The 18,157-nt window shown below is 43.5% G+C and overlaps 1 protein-coding gene across 8 annotated transcripts in view; it reads left to right on the top strand.

The window, feature by feature from the left end:
* Positions 1-14,850, top strand: part of ZDHHC9 (zinc finger DHHC-type palmitoyltransferase 9) — a 93,302-nt gene extending 78,452 nt beyond the window's left edge. For all 8 annotated transcript variants that reach the window (XM_033944541.1, XM_033944539.1, XM_033944544.1 and 5 more), the window contains one exon: positions 12,508-14,850. In XM_033944541.1, coding sequence (XP_033800432.1) covers positions 12,508-12,642 — 135 coding nt within the window. In that variant the 3' untranslated portion in view covers positions 12,643-14,850. The remainder of the gene's footprint in view (positions 1-12,507) is intronic.
* Positions 14,851-18,157: the final 3,307 nt, after the last annotated feature.

The raw sequence follows: 18,157 nt of genomic DNA on the forward strand, positions 1-18,157 counted from the left end.
CTCCTGCACAAAAGTCTACCCAATCCTTTTGACTTGGTTCTCCAGAACATAGCCAGTCTTCTCCCTCCTACTCAACTTCCACAGCCTATAGGAGGACGCCTTTCTTATTTCATAAGCCGTTGGGAACTTATCACGTCAGATCAGTGGGTTCTGAACATCATCCACCACGGCTACTCTCTCAACTTTCAGACTCTACCTCCTCCAAGTCAACCAAAAGAGTCTGCTTCGCACACTCAGTCTTTCCTTCTTCTCCAGGAGGTTCAATCCCTTCTCCTTTTGAACGCCATAGAGGAGGTTCCTCTAGATCAAAAGGGACAGGGATTCTACTCCCGTTACTTTTTAGTCCCCAAAAAAACAGGAGATCTCAGACCCATTCTAGATCTCCGCGATCTCAACAAATGTTTGGTCAAAGAAAAGTTCAAAATGCTCTCTCTAGCCACTCTTTATCCTCTTCTAAATCAAGGCGACTGGCTATGTTCTCTCGATCTCAAAGAAGCATACACTCATATACCGGTCAATCTGGCCTCCAGACAATACCTACGCTTCATGATCAATCGTTGTCATTACCAATACAAGGTGCTACCCTTCGGTCTTGCCTCCTCTCCGAGAGTATTCACCAAATGTCTGATTGTGGTAGCTGCCTTCCTGCGATCTCACCACCTTCAGGTCTTTCCTTACCTGGACGATTGGTTGATAAAGGCCAATTCATCTCAGACTGTTCTCCTGGCCACCAACCAAACCATCAGGTTTCTTCAACTTCTGGGGTTCGAGATCAATCTACCCAAATCTCATCTCATCCCCACTCAGAGACTTCAATTCATAGGAGCTGTCTTGGACACAATCCTTATGAGAGCGTTCCTGCCGTCCAATCGTCTTCAAACGCTTCACTCTCTATGTCAGCAGGTGCTTCCACAGCGTTCCATCACAGCAAAGCAGATGATGATTCTCTTGGGTCACATGGCCTCCACAGTTCATGTCACGCCTCTTGCACGTCTTCACCTGCGCACTCCTCAATGGACACTAGCTACCCAGTGGTCCCAAGCGACGGATCCTTGCTCACGTCACATATCTGTGACATCATCTCTTCGTCAGTCTCTACAATGGTGGTTGGTATCCTCAAATCTGTCCAGAGGTCTTCTGTTCCATCAACCTCCTCATCAACTAGTCATCACCACCGATGCCTCCCCTTATGCATGGGGAGCTCATTTGAACGAGTTCCAAACTCAAGGTCTTTGGACTGTCCAGGAAAAGAAGCGTCACATCAATTTCCTGGAACTCAGAGCGATGTTTTATGCCCTCAAGGCCTTCCAGCATCTTCTTTTTCCTCAAGTTGTCCTGTTGTGCACAGACAATCAAGTTGCGATGTACTACATCAACAAACAGGGTGGGACGGGCTCCCGCCTCTTATGCCAGGAAGCCCAAAAGATCTGGACTTGGGCCATAAATCACCATCTATTCCTGAAAGCTATTTACATTCAGGGAGAGGAGAATTCCTTAGCGGACAAGCTCAGCAGAGTTCTCCAACCTCACGAATGGACAATCGATCCTGTAACTCTACAATCCATCTTCGCTCAATGGGGCACCCCTCAGATAGACCTCTTTGCAGCTCCTCACAATCATCAGCTGCCCCTATTCTGCTCCAGACTCTACTCACCTCACCGTCTGGCAGCGGATGCTTTTCTCCTCGATTGGTCCAATCTGTTCCTGTACGCTTTCCCTCCTCTGCCTCTCATGTTGAGAACCTTGTTCAAGCTCAAGAGGGATCAAGCAACCATGATTCTGATTGCTCCGAGGTGGCCCAGGCAACATTGGTTCTCCCTTCTACTTCAACTCAGTTCCAGGGAACCTTTTCTTCTGCCTCTGTATCCTTCTCTGCTTACTCAGCATCAGGAAACTCTTCTGCACCCCAACCTACAGTCTCTGCACCTGACAGCTTGGTATCTCTCGGGCTGACTTCTCATGATACACTCTTGTCTCAGCCTGTTCGTTCAATTCTGGATGCCTCCAGGAAACCGGCCACTCTTCAATGTTACCATCAGAAGTGGACACGGTTTTCTTCATGGTGTCTTCTTCATCATTATGATCCCACTTCCCTTGCAGTGGAGACATTGTTGGATTATCTCCTTTCTTTATCAGACTCTGGCCTCAAGTCCACTTCAATCAGAGTCCATCTTAGTGCTATAGCAGCTTTTCATGAGCCAATCCATGGAAAACTCCTCTCAGCTCATCCCTTAGTGTCCAGGTTCATGCGGGGTCTTTTTAATGTGAAACCACCTCTTAAAGCCCCTCCTGTTATCTGGGATCTTAATGTAGTTCTTTCCGCTTTAATGAAGCCTCCATTTGAACCCTTGGCTACTGCTTCTTTCAAGTTTCTCACTTGGAAGGTGCTTTTTCTTATTGCTCTTACCTCTGCCAGGAGGGTCAGTGAGCTCCATGCACTAGTGTCGGATCCACCTTTTACGGTCTTTCACCATGACAAGGTGGTTCTGCGTACTCATCCAAAGTTTCTCCCGAAGGTTGTCTCTGAATTCCATCTCAACCAATCCATTGTTCTGCCTGTCTTTTTTCCAAAACCTCACTCTCATTCTGGTGAACAGGCTTTACATACTTTGGACTGTAAGAGGGCTCTGGCTTACTATTTAGACCGTACTAAGCCGCACAGATCGTTCCCTCAACTCTTTCTGTCCTTTGATCCAAATAAATTGGGACGTCCTGTTTCTAAACGTACGTTGTCTAATTGGCTGGCAGCGTGCATTTCATTCTGTTGTGCTCAGACCGGACTGACACTGGAAGGTTCTGTCACAGCCCATAAAGTCCGAGCTATGGCAGCATCTGTAGCTTTCCTCCGGTCCACGCCCATTGAGGAAATCTGCAAAGCTGCCACTTGGTCCTCAGTTCATACTTTTACATCTCATTATTGTCTGGACACATTTTCCAGACGGGATGGACACTTCGGCCAATCTGTTTTGCAAAATTTGTTTTCCTAATGGCCAACCTTCCCTCCATCCCTCTTTTTGTTAGCTTGGAGGTCACCCATCAGTCAAGAATAGCTGCCTGCTTGTCCTGGGATAAAGCACAGTTACTTACCGTAACAGGTGTTATCCAGGGACAGCAGGCAGATATTCTTGTGTCCCTCCCTCCTCCCCGGGTTGGCTTCTTAGCTGGCTTATCATAACTGGGGACCGCGCGCCTCTGTCGGGCGGGAAGGCACTCGCGCATGCGCGGTGCGGCCTACCAGAACTTTCTAAGTTCTTAGAGTGCAATCACTCTAAAATTGTCCGTACCGGGGCTCCGTCGGTGCCGTCACCCATCAGTCAAGAATATCTGCCTGCTGTCCCTGGATAACACCTGTTACGGTAAGTAACTGTGCTTACTTGTTGTACGAATTGAAAATGAATAAAGATTTTTTTTTTAAAGTATTTCCGTCTAACTTAGTGTCACCTTGTTCTTTGTAATTTTTGATGGAGTGAAAAATCGATACACTTGTACCCGTTCTACTCCACTCAGGATTTTGTAGACTTCAATCATATCTCCCCTCAGCAATCTCTTTTCCAAGCTGAAGAGCCCTAACCTTTTTAGTCTTTCCTCATACAAGAGGAGTTCCATCCCCTTTATCATCTTGGTTGCTTTTCTTTAAACCTTTTCTAGTGCCGCTATATCTTTCTTGAGTTAAGGAGACCATAACTGGACACATTACTCGAGATGAGCGATATAGGGGCATTATAACATTCTTAGTCTTGTTTGCCATCCCTTTTAAAAAATAATTCCTAGCATCATGTTTGCTTTTTTGGCTGCCGCCACACATTGGGTGGAAGGTTTCATCGTATTGTCTACAGTGATACCCAGATTCTTTTCTTGGGTGCTAGTCCCCAAGGTTGATCCTAGCATCCGGTAAATGTTGTTTGGGTTATTCTTCCCAGTGTGCATCACTTTGCATTTGTCCACATTAAATTTCATCTGCCATTTTGGATGCCCAGTCTTCCAATTTCCTAAGGTCTACCTGCAATTTTTCACAATCCACATGCCATCTGCAAATTTGATCACCTCACTCATCGTTCAATTTCCAGATCATTTATAAATAAGTTAAATAGCACCAGTCCCAGTACAGACCCCTGCGGCACTCCACTGTTTACTCTCCTTCATTGAGAAAAATGTCCATTTAACCCTACCCTCTGTTTTCTATCCGATAACCAATTCCTAATCCACAACTGAACTTTGCCACCTACCCATGACACTTTAATTTTTTCAGGAGCCTCTCGTGAGGAACTTTTATCAAAAGCTTTCTGAAAATCTAGGTACACTATATCAACCGGCTCACCTTTATCCACATATTTATTCACACCTTCAAAGAAGTCAAGCAAATTAGTGAGGCAAGAGCTCCCTTGGCTGAACCCATGCTGACTCCATCTCATAAGAACATAAGAAGGTGCCTCCGCTGGGACAGACCAGAGGTCCATCTTGCCCAGCGGTCCGCTCACGTGGCGGCCCATCAGGTCTATCGCCCGAACAGTGGTCCCAGACTAATTTTGTAACTTACCTCTAATCCTCTAATCCTATCCTTATAACCTACCTCTACTCCTATCTGTACCCCTCAATCCCTTTGTCCTCTAGGTACCTATCCAAACCTTCTTTGAAGCCCTGTAGCGTGCTCCTGCTTATCAATTCTTCTGGTAGCGCGTTCACCCTCTGTGTGAAAAAGAACTTCCTGGCGTTTGTTCTAAACCTATCCCCTTTCAATTTCTCCGAGTGCCCCCTTGTACTTGTAGTTCCCCATAATTTGAAAAATCTGTCCCTATCTACTTTTTCTACACCCTTCATGATTTTGAAGGTTTCTATCATGTCCCCTCTAAGTCTCCGCTTTTCCAGGGAGAAAAGCCCCAGCCTTTTCAGTCTGTCAGTATATGAGAGGTCCTCCATACCCTTTATTAGCTTAGTTGCTCTTCTCTGGACTCTCTCAAGTACCGCCATGTCCTTCTTGAGGTACGGCGACCAGTACTGGACACAGTACTCTAGGTGCGGACGCACCATTGCACAATACAGTGGCAGGATGACTTCCTTCGTCCTGGTCGTGATACCTTTCTTAATGATACCCAACATTTTGTTTGCTTTCTTTGAGGCTGCCACACATTGTGCCGACGCCTTCAAGGTTGTGTCTACCATCACTCCCAGGTCTCTTTCAAGTTTGTCACCCCTAGTGGTGAGTTTCCCATTTTTCCCATGTTTGTCTATGTGTTCCACAATTTTATTTTTTATAATTGTTTCCACCATTTTGCCTGGCACTGAAGTGAGGCTTACCGGTCTGTAATTTCCCCGATCTCCCCTGGAGCCCTTAAAAAAAAAAAAAATCTGTATAACATTGGCCACCCTCCAATCTTCAAGTACTACAGACGACTTTAGCGACAGGTTACAGATCACTGACAGCAGGTTAGCAATTTCATGTTTGAGTTCTTTTAGTACCCTGGGATGTATACCATCTGGTCCTGGCGATTTATCACTTTTTAACTTGTCAATTTGGCTTTGTACATCCTCCAGATTCACCGAGATTTCTTTCAGTTCCTCCGCAACATCACCCTTGAAAACCATTTCTGATTTAGGTAGATCTCTTACATTTTCTTCCGTAAAGACTGAAGCATTCATTCAGTCTCTCTGCTTGGCCTTATCCTCCCTGAGCGTCCCTTTTGCTCCTTGATCATCCAATGGTCCCACATATTCCCTCACAGGTTTTCTGCTTCTGATGTACCTAAAAAAATTGCTATTAGTTTTTGCCTCTTTTGTAAGTTTCTCTTCATATTCTTTCTTAGCTGTCTTTATCAATGCTTTCAATCTAACTTGCCAGTGCTTGTGTTTCTTCTTATTTTCTTCATTCGGGTCCTTTTTCCATTCTTTAAAGGATGTTTTCTTGGCTCTAATAACCTCTTTTACTTCACCTATAATTGAGTGTTAATTTTTTTATGATTGTGTTTCTTGTTTTTCTGTTTCAGGAGGAGAAGACTTCTCATGAGTTTCATAATTTTTGATTCACTGAGGATAGCTAGCCAATAGGAATATAAAACTTATTTATGGAAGAACATTTTTATTAAATGAAGTGACTTGTACAAACTCACAGTAGAATATGTAATAGAACAGTTTCAACCATTTGTATTTAACAAAGAGGTTATACTCAGCAAAAGAATCAAATCTGTTTACACTCAAATGATTTTAATTTTTTTTCTTCCCCCCTCCTATAGCCACCTCCCCCCCTCTCATCATTAGAGCAGTGAATTAAAACCTTGCTGGAAATATATCCCAAACTTATAGCGTTTGACCTTGCAATTTGATGTCTCTTTCTTTGGAGGCCTTAAGACAACAAACTACTGATAGAGAAGTTGTACTCTTATACTAACCCCATCTCCATCAGTAAATGGCCTCTGAGTTCACAAAATCCTGAACTGCTTAGCCAATCGTTACCCCCCCTTGTCTTTTAACAAAAATTAAAAAACGTTGCATACAAGGCAACTTGAAAATAGAAGATAACTGTTTGACTCCCTATACTATGAGTTTCCTGTGCACACAAAATGAGGTTGCTAGTAATGTTAAGAAATCCTTTTTCAAGGAGAGGGTGATTAGTATTTAATGTCCTCCCGAGAGTAGTGGTGGAGAGGAAAATGGTGTCTGAATTCAAAAAAGCATGGGATATGCACAGTAGATCTCTAATTAGAAAACGAATGGCATTAATTTAAGAACAAGGCAGACTTGCACAGTCTGTGCCCTGCATATGGCTATTTGGTTTAGGATGGGCTGGGGAGGGTTTTGATGGAAACTCCGGTAATTTATAACATGAATGTGCTGGATGGACTTTTACAGTCTGTATCCCACAAATGATGTGATGATTTGGATGGGCTGGAGTGAACTTTGATAGCAGCCCCAATAGTTGAAACCCAAGGTATCAGCACCCGGTAATATATAAAACAAAAAGACGATTCAATTTACGCATGAATTTTTATAATGCTTAAATTGAATCATCTTTTTGGGCAGACTGACTGGACCATTCAGGTCTTTATCTGCTGTCATTTACGAAGGGATTTTTTTTTTGTACTGTATAGGCCTCGACAGTGGAGGCACTACTGCATTAAAAGTGCTGGCTCCAACTGGAGTCGTTATCCAGAGGCCTTCCTCTCCATATAGTTGTGGATAATACTAACGACAGATGCAAATCTCTGTGGCTGAGGTGGTCATTGCGAGGGTCACCCAGTGCAAGGCCGATAGCTGTCATCGCAGAGAACATCAACAGACTGGAGTTGAGAGACATTCAGATACCTCTCCACTTTTCTCGAACAGAACTTAAAGGCAAAGCAGTCAAAGTATTCTCAGACAATGCTATAGCAGTGGCATGTGTCAACATGCAAAGGAGGACCAAGGATTCTTCTCTGAAGCTGGAAGCCCAATTGTTTCGGTGGGCAGAAGTCCACCTGCAGGTGATAATGGCGGCGCACACAGAGGAAGTAGACAATGTCTAAGTTGACAACCTCAGCAGCGGGGAATGGGCATTCAACTGCATTGTGAAATGCTGGGGATGCCAGACGTTCAATCTCATGGTTTCGACAGGCAACAAGAAAGTCCCTCTGTTTTTTAGTCAAAGATTTGAGTCAGGCAGCATCAGAATGGATGCTCTCATGCAGCCCCTTTGCCAGCAAGAGAACTGCTATATGTGTTTCCACCATGGCAGATGATGGGTAGAGTCATTTGCAGAATAGCAATCCATTGGGGATTAGTATTCCTTGTAGCTCTGGATTGGCTGCATTGTTCATGGTATGCAGATCTGGTCCATTTGCAACGGGACAGCTGTCTCAGACTACTGCTGCATCAGGGCATTCTGTCACAGGGGCCCATAGCATTAGACAATCTGAAATGCTTTGGTCTTGCATCTTGATTATTAAGCGTGCAACCTTAGTGCAGAAAGGATATTCAGAGATGGTGATATTGACTCTCCTCAGTTTAGAAACCCAGCGAGAGTGGTGGTTTAAGCTAAAGTGTGGAATGTTTTTCAGCTTTGGCGCAAGGATAAGCAGTTGGATTCTTTCTGGGCTTCCATTCCTAAGGTTCTCTTGTTCCTGCAGGAAGGGTTGGAGAAGGTCTTGGCAGTTAGATCTCTTAAAGTTCAAGTAGCTAGTCTTTTATGCTTCCAGGCCATAGTAGATCGAGCATTTCTAGCCTCTCATCCAGATGTTTCCATGTTCCTGTAGAACAGCATACGATTCCTTATATCACACCCTGTTAGAGATGGATACAGCCTGCGTTGAATAATAGTCTGGATTGAATTTACAGTGGTTTGGCTCGTGCCAGCCAAAAGAGAAGAAAAGAAAATTATTGTAAGGCAGTGGGGTAGTTGCTGTCATAGAGCTATACAAGTGTTGGTTCTGGTTGCAGACAGGTAGATTGTGAGTTGATTCCACCTTTAGTTTTGCAATTGTGATGTTTGTTTACTGTTTTTTTTTTTTTTTTCCTGATGCAGAGCAAAGCTAACATTATTGGGGAGTCTCCCCTGAACCCCTCCGTGTAACTTCCTCTTAGGAGATATTGCTTGCTTTGGTACAGACTGAAGAGGGAGGGCACTGCCCAGAAAGACGAGAAAAATAAGAAAAATGATTGCCTTCTACAATCTTGCTCGCGAGTTGGGATTCACAACCCATCTGTAAGGCTGTTCTACAGAAAAGAGGATTTTCAAGGTAAGAACCTAATCCTTCCTTAACAGTATTAAATTTTGTACCTTCGATAATGATGGGTTTTAAGTTTCCGCCCCCCCCCTCCAATTTTTTTTTCCCTTCAGCAGCATTGATGCATGAAATCTGTTTTGCCAATGCCAAAAAGTGGGCAGATCACTATGGGGCTCATAATCAAAACTTAAATATGTCTAAAAACTCACCCAAGTCGGCACTTGGACTATCTAAAAGACAGGTCTGCTGATAATTGAAACAGCTTTTTGGACATATCCAGGGATATTTTAGACCTCTGAAACCCAATGTGTGCCCAGAGCTGAAAGGGGTGTTTTTGGAGGAGTGGTTAGGGCGGGATGTGGGCCAACCTAGACTTAGTTGTCCTGCAGGGATAATCAAATGTTTGATGAGACTGCCTAGGCAAAACTTGTTCGTTGTGAGTCAGATGATGTAAAGACAGGTATAAGTGCCCAAAAGTTATCCAAAGCGACCAGATAACCACCGCAGAGACAAAGTAAAGACCCCTGTGTTTACACACACTCCCCCCATGTTTACTGACCCCATTGCATCCCCTCAAAGTTCAGAATAAAAACGTACATACCTGCCTCCGGAATATCAGCAACTGGCATAGGAAAGCCTAGTAGAGCAGCACAGAAATGTCTTAAGTAGTCTGGGGGTGGGCTACTGAACCATAGAGAGGAGGTCCCAGGCCCATAAGCCACTCTAGCCACTTCATTCTTGGTGGAAAATGTGAACCCACCAAAACTCCCCCAAAACCCTACTTTTCTGCCATATAGGTGCTACCTGCAACCAATGTTCCCTCTAAGGATTGATGAGGTGTGTGCAAAAAAAAATATGCATGAGCGACAAGTTACATACTCCACAAATTTATGAGCAGGCGCGGAGGACGCATTTTTAAACAAATGTAGTTTATCCTTGTACTCCTTGTGCAATTTTAATCATCTATGGATATGTTTGTATGTTTATTGTTCAAATGGTTTTATTTATTTCCCCAAATTTATTTTTGTTATACGCATTGAAAATATTTGATATTGCGTTTTAATCAAAATCTCAATAAACTTGAAACGAGTGCCCATGAGATTGTGGGAGGGTTAAATACTCAAAGCTTAGAAGAATAACAATTTACTTAAAGTTTTTGCTACGCCAGCTTTCTGGTATCTTTACATACAGTGGCGTACCTAGCATATGTAACACCCGGGGCCCATCATTTTTTGGCACCCCCCATCTGTAAGAAAAACATGATTTTTAGTAACAAACCACACGTCACACATGAGTACCTAGGAAAAGGCAGCATCTTACATATTGCAGTGAGCAGTACATCAATACACCCATTGTAAAACTAAACAAGCCAGACCAGCACAGATCAATCCTACACCGTCAATCCTAACAGAAAACCACGTCTTTCGAACACACAGAACACAGAAAACACCTTCGCCTAGTATGGAATATGTCATCACAAACTAACCCCTCCCCCTTTTACAAAACTGTAGTGTGGATTTTAGCCACGGTGGTAACAGCTCTGACGCTCATAGAATTCTGAGCATCAGAGCACCACGGCTGGCGCTAAAAAACGCTCCACAGTTTTGTAAAAGGGAGGATAAAATAGAAATACACAGCTTCAACGCTCTAGCTCAGGGGTGCCCAAACTTTATGGGCTTGCGAGCTACTTTAAAATGATCAAGTCAAAATGATCTACCAACAATAAAATTAAAAAACACAAAGCACACTATACGCTGAGAAAATGTTAATTATCATTTCTATTCTGGGTTTTTTTCAAAGAGGTCAAGGTAGATGACTCTATGCATTGTCACCTCAGTAACAACCATACAAAAATAGACAAATATACCCCCCATCCTTTTTATTAAACCATAATAGCAGTTTTTAGCGCAGGGAACTGTGCTAAATGCCCAGCGCTGCTCTCGACGCTCATAGGCTCCCTGCGCTAAAAAACACTATTGCGGTTTAGTAAAAGGGGGCCATAGTGCAAAATATAGACAGCATATATAAATTCAGACACATTTTGATCATTAAATTTAAAATAAAATCATTTTTCCTACCTTGTCTGGTGATTTAATGAGTCTCTGGTTGCACTTTCATCTTCTGACTGTGCATCCAATCTTTCTTCCCTTCTTTCAGCCTGTATGTTTCCTCTCCTCCAGACCTCATTCCCTCCCCTAATTTTTTCTTCCTCTCTCCCTGCCCTTTCTTTCTTTTTTTTCCTCTTGATGCCCCCTTTCTTTTTTTCTGTTTCCCTTCTGTCTCCCTGCCTGCTCCCTTTCTTTTTCCCTACCCTCCACAAAGCCACTGCTGCCACCATCGGGGGAAACAGGCCCCAAAGCTACCGCCACGGCTGCTCCAAGCTCTCTCTGCTTCCCCCGACGTCAATTCTGCCGTCGGAGAGGAAGTTCCGCCCAGCCAGGTAGCGATTGGCTGGCCCGAACTTCCTCTCCGACTGCAGCCTTAGGGCAGATGCACAGCCGGGACGGACCGCCCCCCCTTGGTAGGACACTGAAGACGAGGCAGCGGCTCCTCTCACGAATCCCCACCTGCGTCGGAAGTCCGATGCAGTCGGGGATCTTGAGAGGAGCCGCCGCTGCATATTTTCACTTTAAAATAGAGGCCGCCGCCGCTTCCTCTCACCTCCTCCCGCCCTCGAGTGAGCGACAGGGGAAAGCGTATGAGCGACGCCACTGAAAATAGTGAGCGATCGCTCATGCGCTCACCTTAGAGGGAACACTGCAACCATAAGGGCTATTGGGATTGTAGACAGGTGGGTATAATGGGTTTTGGTGGTGTTTTTTTTTGGGGGGGGGGGTTTCACCATAACCTATAAGGGAGTTTTGGTGAAATGTTGATGTGGCACCCTTTTTGTGAAGTTCACAGCAGTGCCCTGTAATGTGTCCCTCTGCTCTGTTGCCATGTCTGGATGGTCAGTCCATCACAATGGCCCCCTCCCACATCCAAAAGGTCTTGTTCTGGACATTTGGGAATTGGATAAATTTTTGGTCAAGAATGTGGTATAAAGATAGACGTAGTGGCAATCTGGATGATCAAATGACTGGTCGTACAGATAGCCCATTTTTGGGGAAAAAATATTTTAGACTGACTTTTCGAGAATGGATGTTTTCCTGCTGCCAACTTTGGGCAACTAGCACCTTACGTCCAAATCAGACTTAAGATGTTTTTTTTATTATGCCTCTCCAGTTATCCAGATGCTGAGAATAGTCTCTCTTAAAATACCAGCCCTACTTTCTGAATCAAAAGTCAAGTACTTCCTCCCTGCAGTGTTAAGTGATTCAAAGTTATCCAGTAACCAACCGACCAGTGATGGTGGGAGCTGCTGTCCCATTACCTGTTTCAAGTAATACAACACTGTACACCAGAATTGCTTTACAGAAGCGCAGGACCAAAAAGCATGGTCAAAAGAACTATTTTCCTGCCACATTTTAAGCAAATAAGGAAATAATTCATATTTATAGACCTGTATCTGGGTGAAATAAGCTTGAAATTTTGGCTGATTTTGATGCTTATGAGGGAATCGGAGATCTCTAAACTACTGAGTCTTTGTATAATAGGCAGTGCTTCTCTCTCTTTAGAGCATGGCCAGAATTTACCCTTTCACGTCATCTTTCTCACATTTCTGTGCATGATAGTGGTAAGCTGGTTGATTTTGGGGTGCTCTGATGTATGTTCTCTTAAGTTTGTCCCGTTTCTTCTGTGAAATGAGTAGTGATTTTGTGCTCTTATTGAGTACAACTTGCTTATTTTACTGTTTTGTTTTTCTTTCTCCTAGATCACTACGTCCCCATTGATCTCCAAGGAATTGCCCAATGAGCCTACTACACCCAAGGATGTCCATCCTGAGGCTCTGGGGATGTCTACATCACCACCAAAAAACTCTGAGGGCACCAGAGGAAAAGAAAAGTAGCCTATCTGTGCTGGAGGAATTCCTTTTTTGTTTCATTTTTTGTTTTGTTTTTGTTTAATCAAAGCCAAACCTGGAGAAGAAGGCAAAAGGACAGTGTTGAAAAACAAAGGATGTTCCTTTCTGCCATTTTTTTTTTTGCATTAGAATTTCCACACGTGTTGTGACTCAAGGTCTTGTGGAACTGGAATGCACTTGTTGATGTCAGGAGAGAAAAGACATTCCTTGACCTGTGGTCACGCCTTTCGAGGCAGGAGGTGGCTCTGACCATGTCACACATTCCATGTTGGTAGCTTGTCTCTCTTCTCCCCTTGTATTTTGAAGAAGGGCAGTTGGGGGAGATGCTAAAGGACTGACAGGAGAGGGGAGCTTCCACTGATTTCCCCCCCCCCCAGTGGATGAATGCACTGTGAACTCTTCTCTGACCTGTGGAAACGGACAGCGCTGATTGGCTCGTATCTTCTTCCTGGAAGGTGTAGCCTTTATTGAATCTAAAACTGAGACAGTAATCTGACTGTCAATATTTGTTTTTCCCTGCTCTGTGTGTCTCAAGAGAAGGGTTTGGGTGTTGCTGGCAAAGACTGGATGGGGTGGGTCCTTTTTGAAAAAAATGTCTATATTTCCCCCTCCTTCCCTCTCACATTTAAACACTATCTGTTAGAGCTCCAGATAAGTCATGTGGGGGCAATGTCTGCTCTGAATAGCCAATTCAGTGACATCTCTCTCCCAAATCTGCACTTGATGTTTGCAAACTATGGAAGATATCCAGTTCAAAATTATTCCTTCTATCTGGCCTTTGGCTGGCATCTGCTTTTCAGCTTCACTCAGAGTCCATGTGTGGGGTTTCTGTCCTCTTTCATAGTGCCTATGAAGAATGGGTACCAAGGGATCATGGTTGCTATATGGATCCCATTCTTTCAGCTCTTTTGCAAGATGAGAAGGCCTACAAGGCTGCTACTTGCCTTAGTTGTGATTCGTTTGCTAGTGAATTGTGCCCTGCTTTAGGCTGACAATTGAAGCATCCTTTTGCCGTCTGGTGAGGTGCAGAGGTCTGTATTGGTGCTAATGTTGGAGGAGACTCTTTAGTCTCTCAGTGCTTGCTTAGGTGCCCCAAAACTGCACCAATCTGAAAGTATTTTATTCAATATTGTCTGTCTTGTCTTTTGGCAGTATTTAATGCACAGATTAAAAAGTGTTCTGGTTTGTCAGGGCATAGTGCTGCTTGGAAGGGGAAGAGATTTCAAACACATGAGACTAGTAGGTTGTGAATCAATTTTGGACTGATTTGTGTTCCGTACAGGTGCAATAGGGGAGCAGAGTGTTATGGTTCAGTTATAAAATGTAAAAAAAATTGTAAAAAATTACATAAAACCCTTTTAAAACCCCTGCTGCTGTTATTGGGCCCTTTTCCTTTCCAGTCTGTGAATTCTACTCCCAGTCCTGGAAATGCTCTGGTTCACCTTCCTTGTTTCAAAGGGGCTGTTCTGGGGATGAATATGAGCTGCTGATGGTAAGGGGATGGGGGTCTGGCCTGTAACTTTCCATGATGTGCTGCTTTTTTTTCCTTATAAAAAAAAAAAAAGGGAACTTAGCCAGCGAGGGCAAATCCTTCCAGCTCTTCATTGGTCATAACCATTGCAAGTATGTGATTTCATGCCACTGAAGTGCCAACTTGGATGGGGTGGGGGAAGAGAAGGACAATGTTAAATGCACTGATCCCATCCTGCTGTGGAAGATAAACTCCTGTGCTCTCCTGTCCATGGCTCAGCCTCTTACCGTGCTTCCAAAATTTGTTTTCCCTCTCATGATAACTCTGGGGTTTTAACAATGGCATTTGAATTGGTTGGAGTGCTCGGTTCATGTTGCTGGATTTCTCGTTTTCCATCTTTCCCATACTGAAGAAACCTTACCAACCTTTTTCCCCTTTTCCTGATGTATCCTACTTAAACTTCAGCTGTTGGCCTGACAGCCCCATCATCACTTTCTCCTCTGAAATGTGTGAAATTGTTCCTTTCCCTCTCCCTTGCCAACATGCTGCTGACCAAATCTCTAACCTGGAAAAAATATTTGTTAAACAAATTGTGTGTAAATCTGCACTTTTGGGATGTGAAAGCACTGATTTATTTTGATGTTTATTTTGTATTATTTTGAATTATTTACCTGGTATTTTTAATTTCATAATGAAGAAAATCTTACTCTGTTTAAGAAATGGATTGGTGTTTTGAATCATTTTTGTTCTTTGGTCGTCTTTTCCTGTGTGTTAAATGAATCTCGGGGACAATTTCTCCAAATGGGATAACTTTGCACATACCATAACAGGAATGAACTCTCCTAAGCAAGGTATATGGAATATGATCTCAGTCTTTCAGATTTACTGCTAATGCTTGGTGTAGAGCTTGCATTGAGCCAAAGAGATCTTTTTTCCTGGCGATCATAAGATGTAATATGTATAGGCTACTTATCCAGGTGATTGCTGTGGGGAGACAATCTTTTCTCCAGAAATGAGCAAGAGAGATGCAAGTACACTTGTTGAAGTCCTAGACCCCTAGCCAGTTGGGTTTTCATGATATCCCTAATGAATATGTATGATGCAAATTTGCTTACCTGTTATATGCAAATCTGCCTAAGCTGAGGGTCCCCCCCAGGACAGGTTTAAGAACTGTCTTAGATTGATCCTGTGTGTTGGTGCTCTCCCCTAGCTGCAGTAAGTTTTTGGCTTACTGGGCATGTGCAGGGACTTCCACCTTCTGAGACTCTTTCCCTTGCCTTAACATAAGGAAATGTGGAGTCCTATGTTGAACACAGGCTTTATTAAGATTCAAAAGTGTATTCAAGCTTAAAAATAATACAGTTCATCCACAACTTTGGTGATTGGAGAGGACCCAACACGGTCCATATTTTGACCAAAAAGGTCTTCCTGAGGGATCCTAATTGGTCTCTCCAAAGGATTTTGGTGAATATGTTAGCCTACACCCAGCGTAGGTGAAAGTTTTCGGGCATATTGCCTTGCCAGTTTTTTCTTAGCCGTTCCTAACAAGTCCCACATATACACAAACATTTTCAATTCCTAGTAGTTAGGGATCAAGGAATTGTCGAATTTCCAAAAAAGAAAAAGCTAATCTGTTACCTCTGTAGTCTCCTCAAGAACCTAACTGGTTTAAGAAAACAAAGCATACAGAGAATCTTCTCAGAAAACTCTTAAATCCATCAGACTCCAGGACCACGTGAAATTCCTTTCTGCTGAAGAAAACAACTGTTCCAGTTTAACATGGCTCCATCTTTTGGCAGCATGTACTAGTCACACCCACCAGCCACACTGATGGCTCCCTTCCCCCCAGGGTCTGGTTTTGGCACTGCTGGGGAGGTGACACGCCGCTCCCTGACAGGCTCATAGAAACATGACAGCAGATAAAGGCCAAATGGCCCATCTAGTCTTCCCATCCACAGTAACCATTATCTCTTTTTCTCTCTCTGAGAGATCCCATGTGCCTATCCCAGGCATTCTTGAATTCAGCCACAGATTAAGATTGGATTAAAACAGCAGAGCCTGCTGGAAAGCCAACGCGGCTGAGAGATGCCAGCATCAGGAGACTTCTGTGGTCTGCCTTTTCTCAGTCATCAAATCATGGGAATGGCTCTGAAGGGACCCACATGGCCTCCAGCCCTCTCCTACCATGATGCTTTCCTCAGCAACTGGCTATCTCTATCACTCTCTCCCCCCAGGGTCCTGTTTCGGCCCGCTGGGGAGGTGAATTGCTTCCCTTACATCAGCTGATCGGGAAAAGACCGTGGCTGCTTCAGGACATGGCCAACAATCAGAGATTGAATAATGTATACCAGAAGATGCTTTGTCCCTTCTACACCGGCCAGTGTGGTGCTGTTGACGGAGACAACACTGAAGCCTACCACTTCTTTTTACCACCTCCAGAGCACTGGGAAAGCTTCTGTGGGCCCAGCTTTGGCCTCATAGTCTTCTCCCTCACCTAACAAAGACTCGCTAATGAGAAAGGTAGGTCTTGTGGGCATCCAACCTTCTTCCTACCCCTACAGAGCTGATGAATTGCTCAAATGACAAGCCAGAATCCATAGGGCTTCCTGCATACATATTAACCATGTCGATTACCAAATTTCTTAAAAATGGTAATGCTTGTGTGATTTAAGTTTACAACTCTCTCACCCTATAGATTAAAACATCTAATGTGGCAGCATGTTGAATACAGGCTCCATTCTCATTACATTGCACCTCCAGCTTTTGTGAAGTTGGCTTCCCTGTTAAAAGTTACAAGTTTGTGAAGTTGGCTTCCCTGTTACAAGTGGGTACTGCATTCAGAACAAGCATTGAGCTTGAAATCATAGTTTTCATCTGCTTAATTGAAGCAGAACTTTATAGTTGTAAAACTGAAATTGATTGCAAAGCTAAAGCTGCTTTTGAAATATCCTCATGTCCTGAGATTTCATTGAAGAGTTGTAAAAGTCTCTCAACCAGCTGTTTATCCCCAGATATTTACATAGATTTAAAAAAAAAAATCAAGATTGTTTTTTGGAGGATTTTTATTGCATAATCCATTGTGACCAGTCAGGCTCTGTTCCTGACATGTTCCCAGTTAAAAATCCTAAGAAAGGTAGAGTTAGGGCTAAAAAATGTCATTTCTAAGCCTATGCCACAACATCAGCCAAGTTTTCCTGATTATGCTAAGGAAATCCTATCAGAAAATTAGCCTTTCTCAGATGAACCTGATTATGAAGAGATGGAGACCCTCCCCAGTGACCAGAAAACCTGACTGGATTGCGGCCCTCAAGGAGGGACTTTGAGATCCCTGCTTTAGAGCCACTAGACCAGACATGGGCAACTTTGGTTCTCGAGGGTTGTGAATTCAATCGAGTTTTCATGATTTCCCCAATGAATATGCATTGAAAGCAGTGCATGCAAATAGATCTCATGCATATTCATTGGGGAAATCCTGAAAACCCGATTGGATCCCGCCTTCGAAGACCGGAGTTGCCCATGTCTGCACTAGACAATGACTCTCTCACATTCCAAATATGGAAAGCAGTTTTTCTCCCAGCCATTATATCTGCACACTAAGTCAGTGAACTCCAAGCACTAGTATCTTACTATCATTGTACTCTATTCTTTCCTAATCATGTCCAACTGTGCATACACCTGAAATTCTTAATGAAAGTGGTTTTGGATTTCTACCTGAATAAGAATATAATTCTGCCATCCTTTTTCCCTCCTCCACATACCTTACTAGCGGAACAACGCCCTCATACTTTAGACTGCAGAAGAGCACTACTGTTATCTTCTGAGAAACTGCTTTTCATCACTTACAACTGACCATCTGGGTCAACTAGCTTGTAGGTGAACCATCTCCATGCAAATTTTCTGTCATATCAAATTCTGCTACCAAAGAAAAGATCAACAATTTGCTGGCTGGATTGGCACACAGTTTGTGCTGCAGCTTCTTCAGCGGCAAACCTCAGATTAAACTCGCTGCAGGACATTTTTTTTTTTTTT

This window comes from Geotrypetes seraphini, chromosome 5 (genome assembly GCF_902459505.1).
Source record: "Geotrypetes seraphini chromosome 5, aGeoSer1.1, whole genome shotgun sequence".
Taxonomy (NCBI): Eukaryota; Metazoa; Chordata; class Amphibia; order Gymnophiona; family Dermophiidae; genus Geotrypetes; species Geotrypetes seraphini.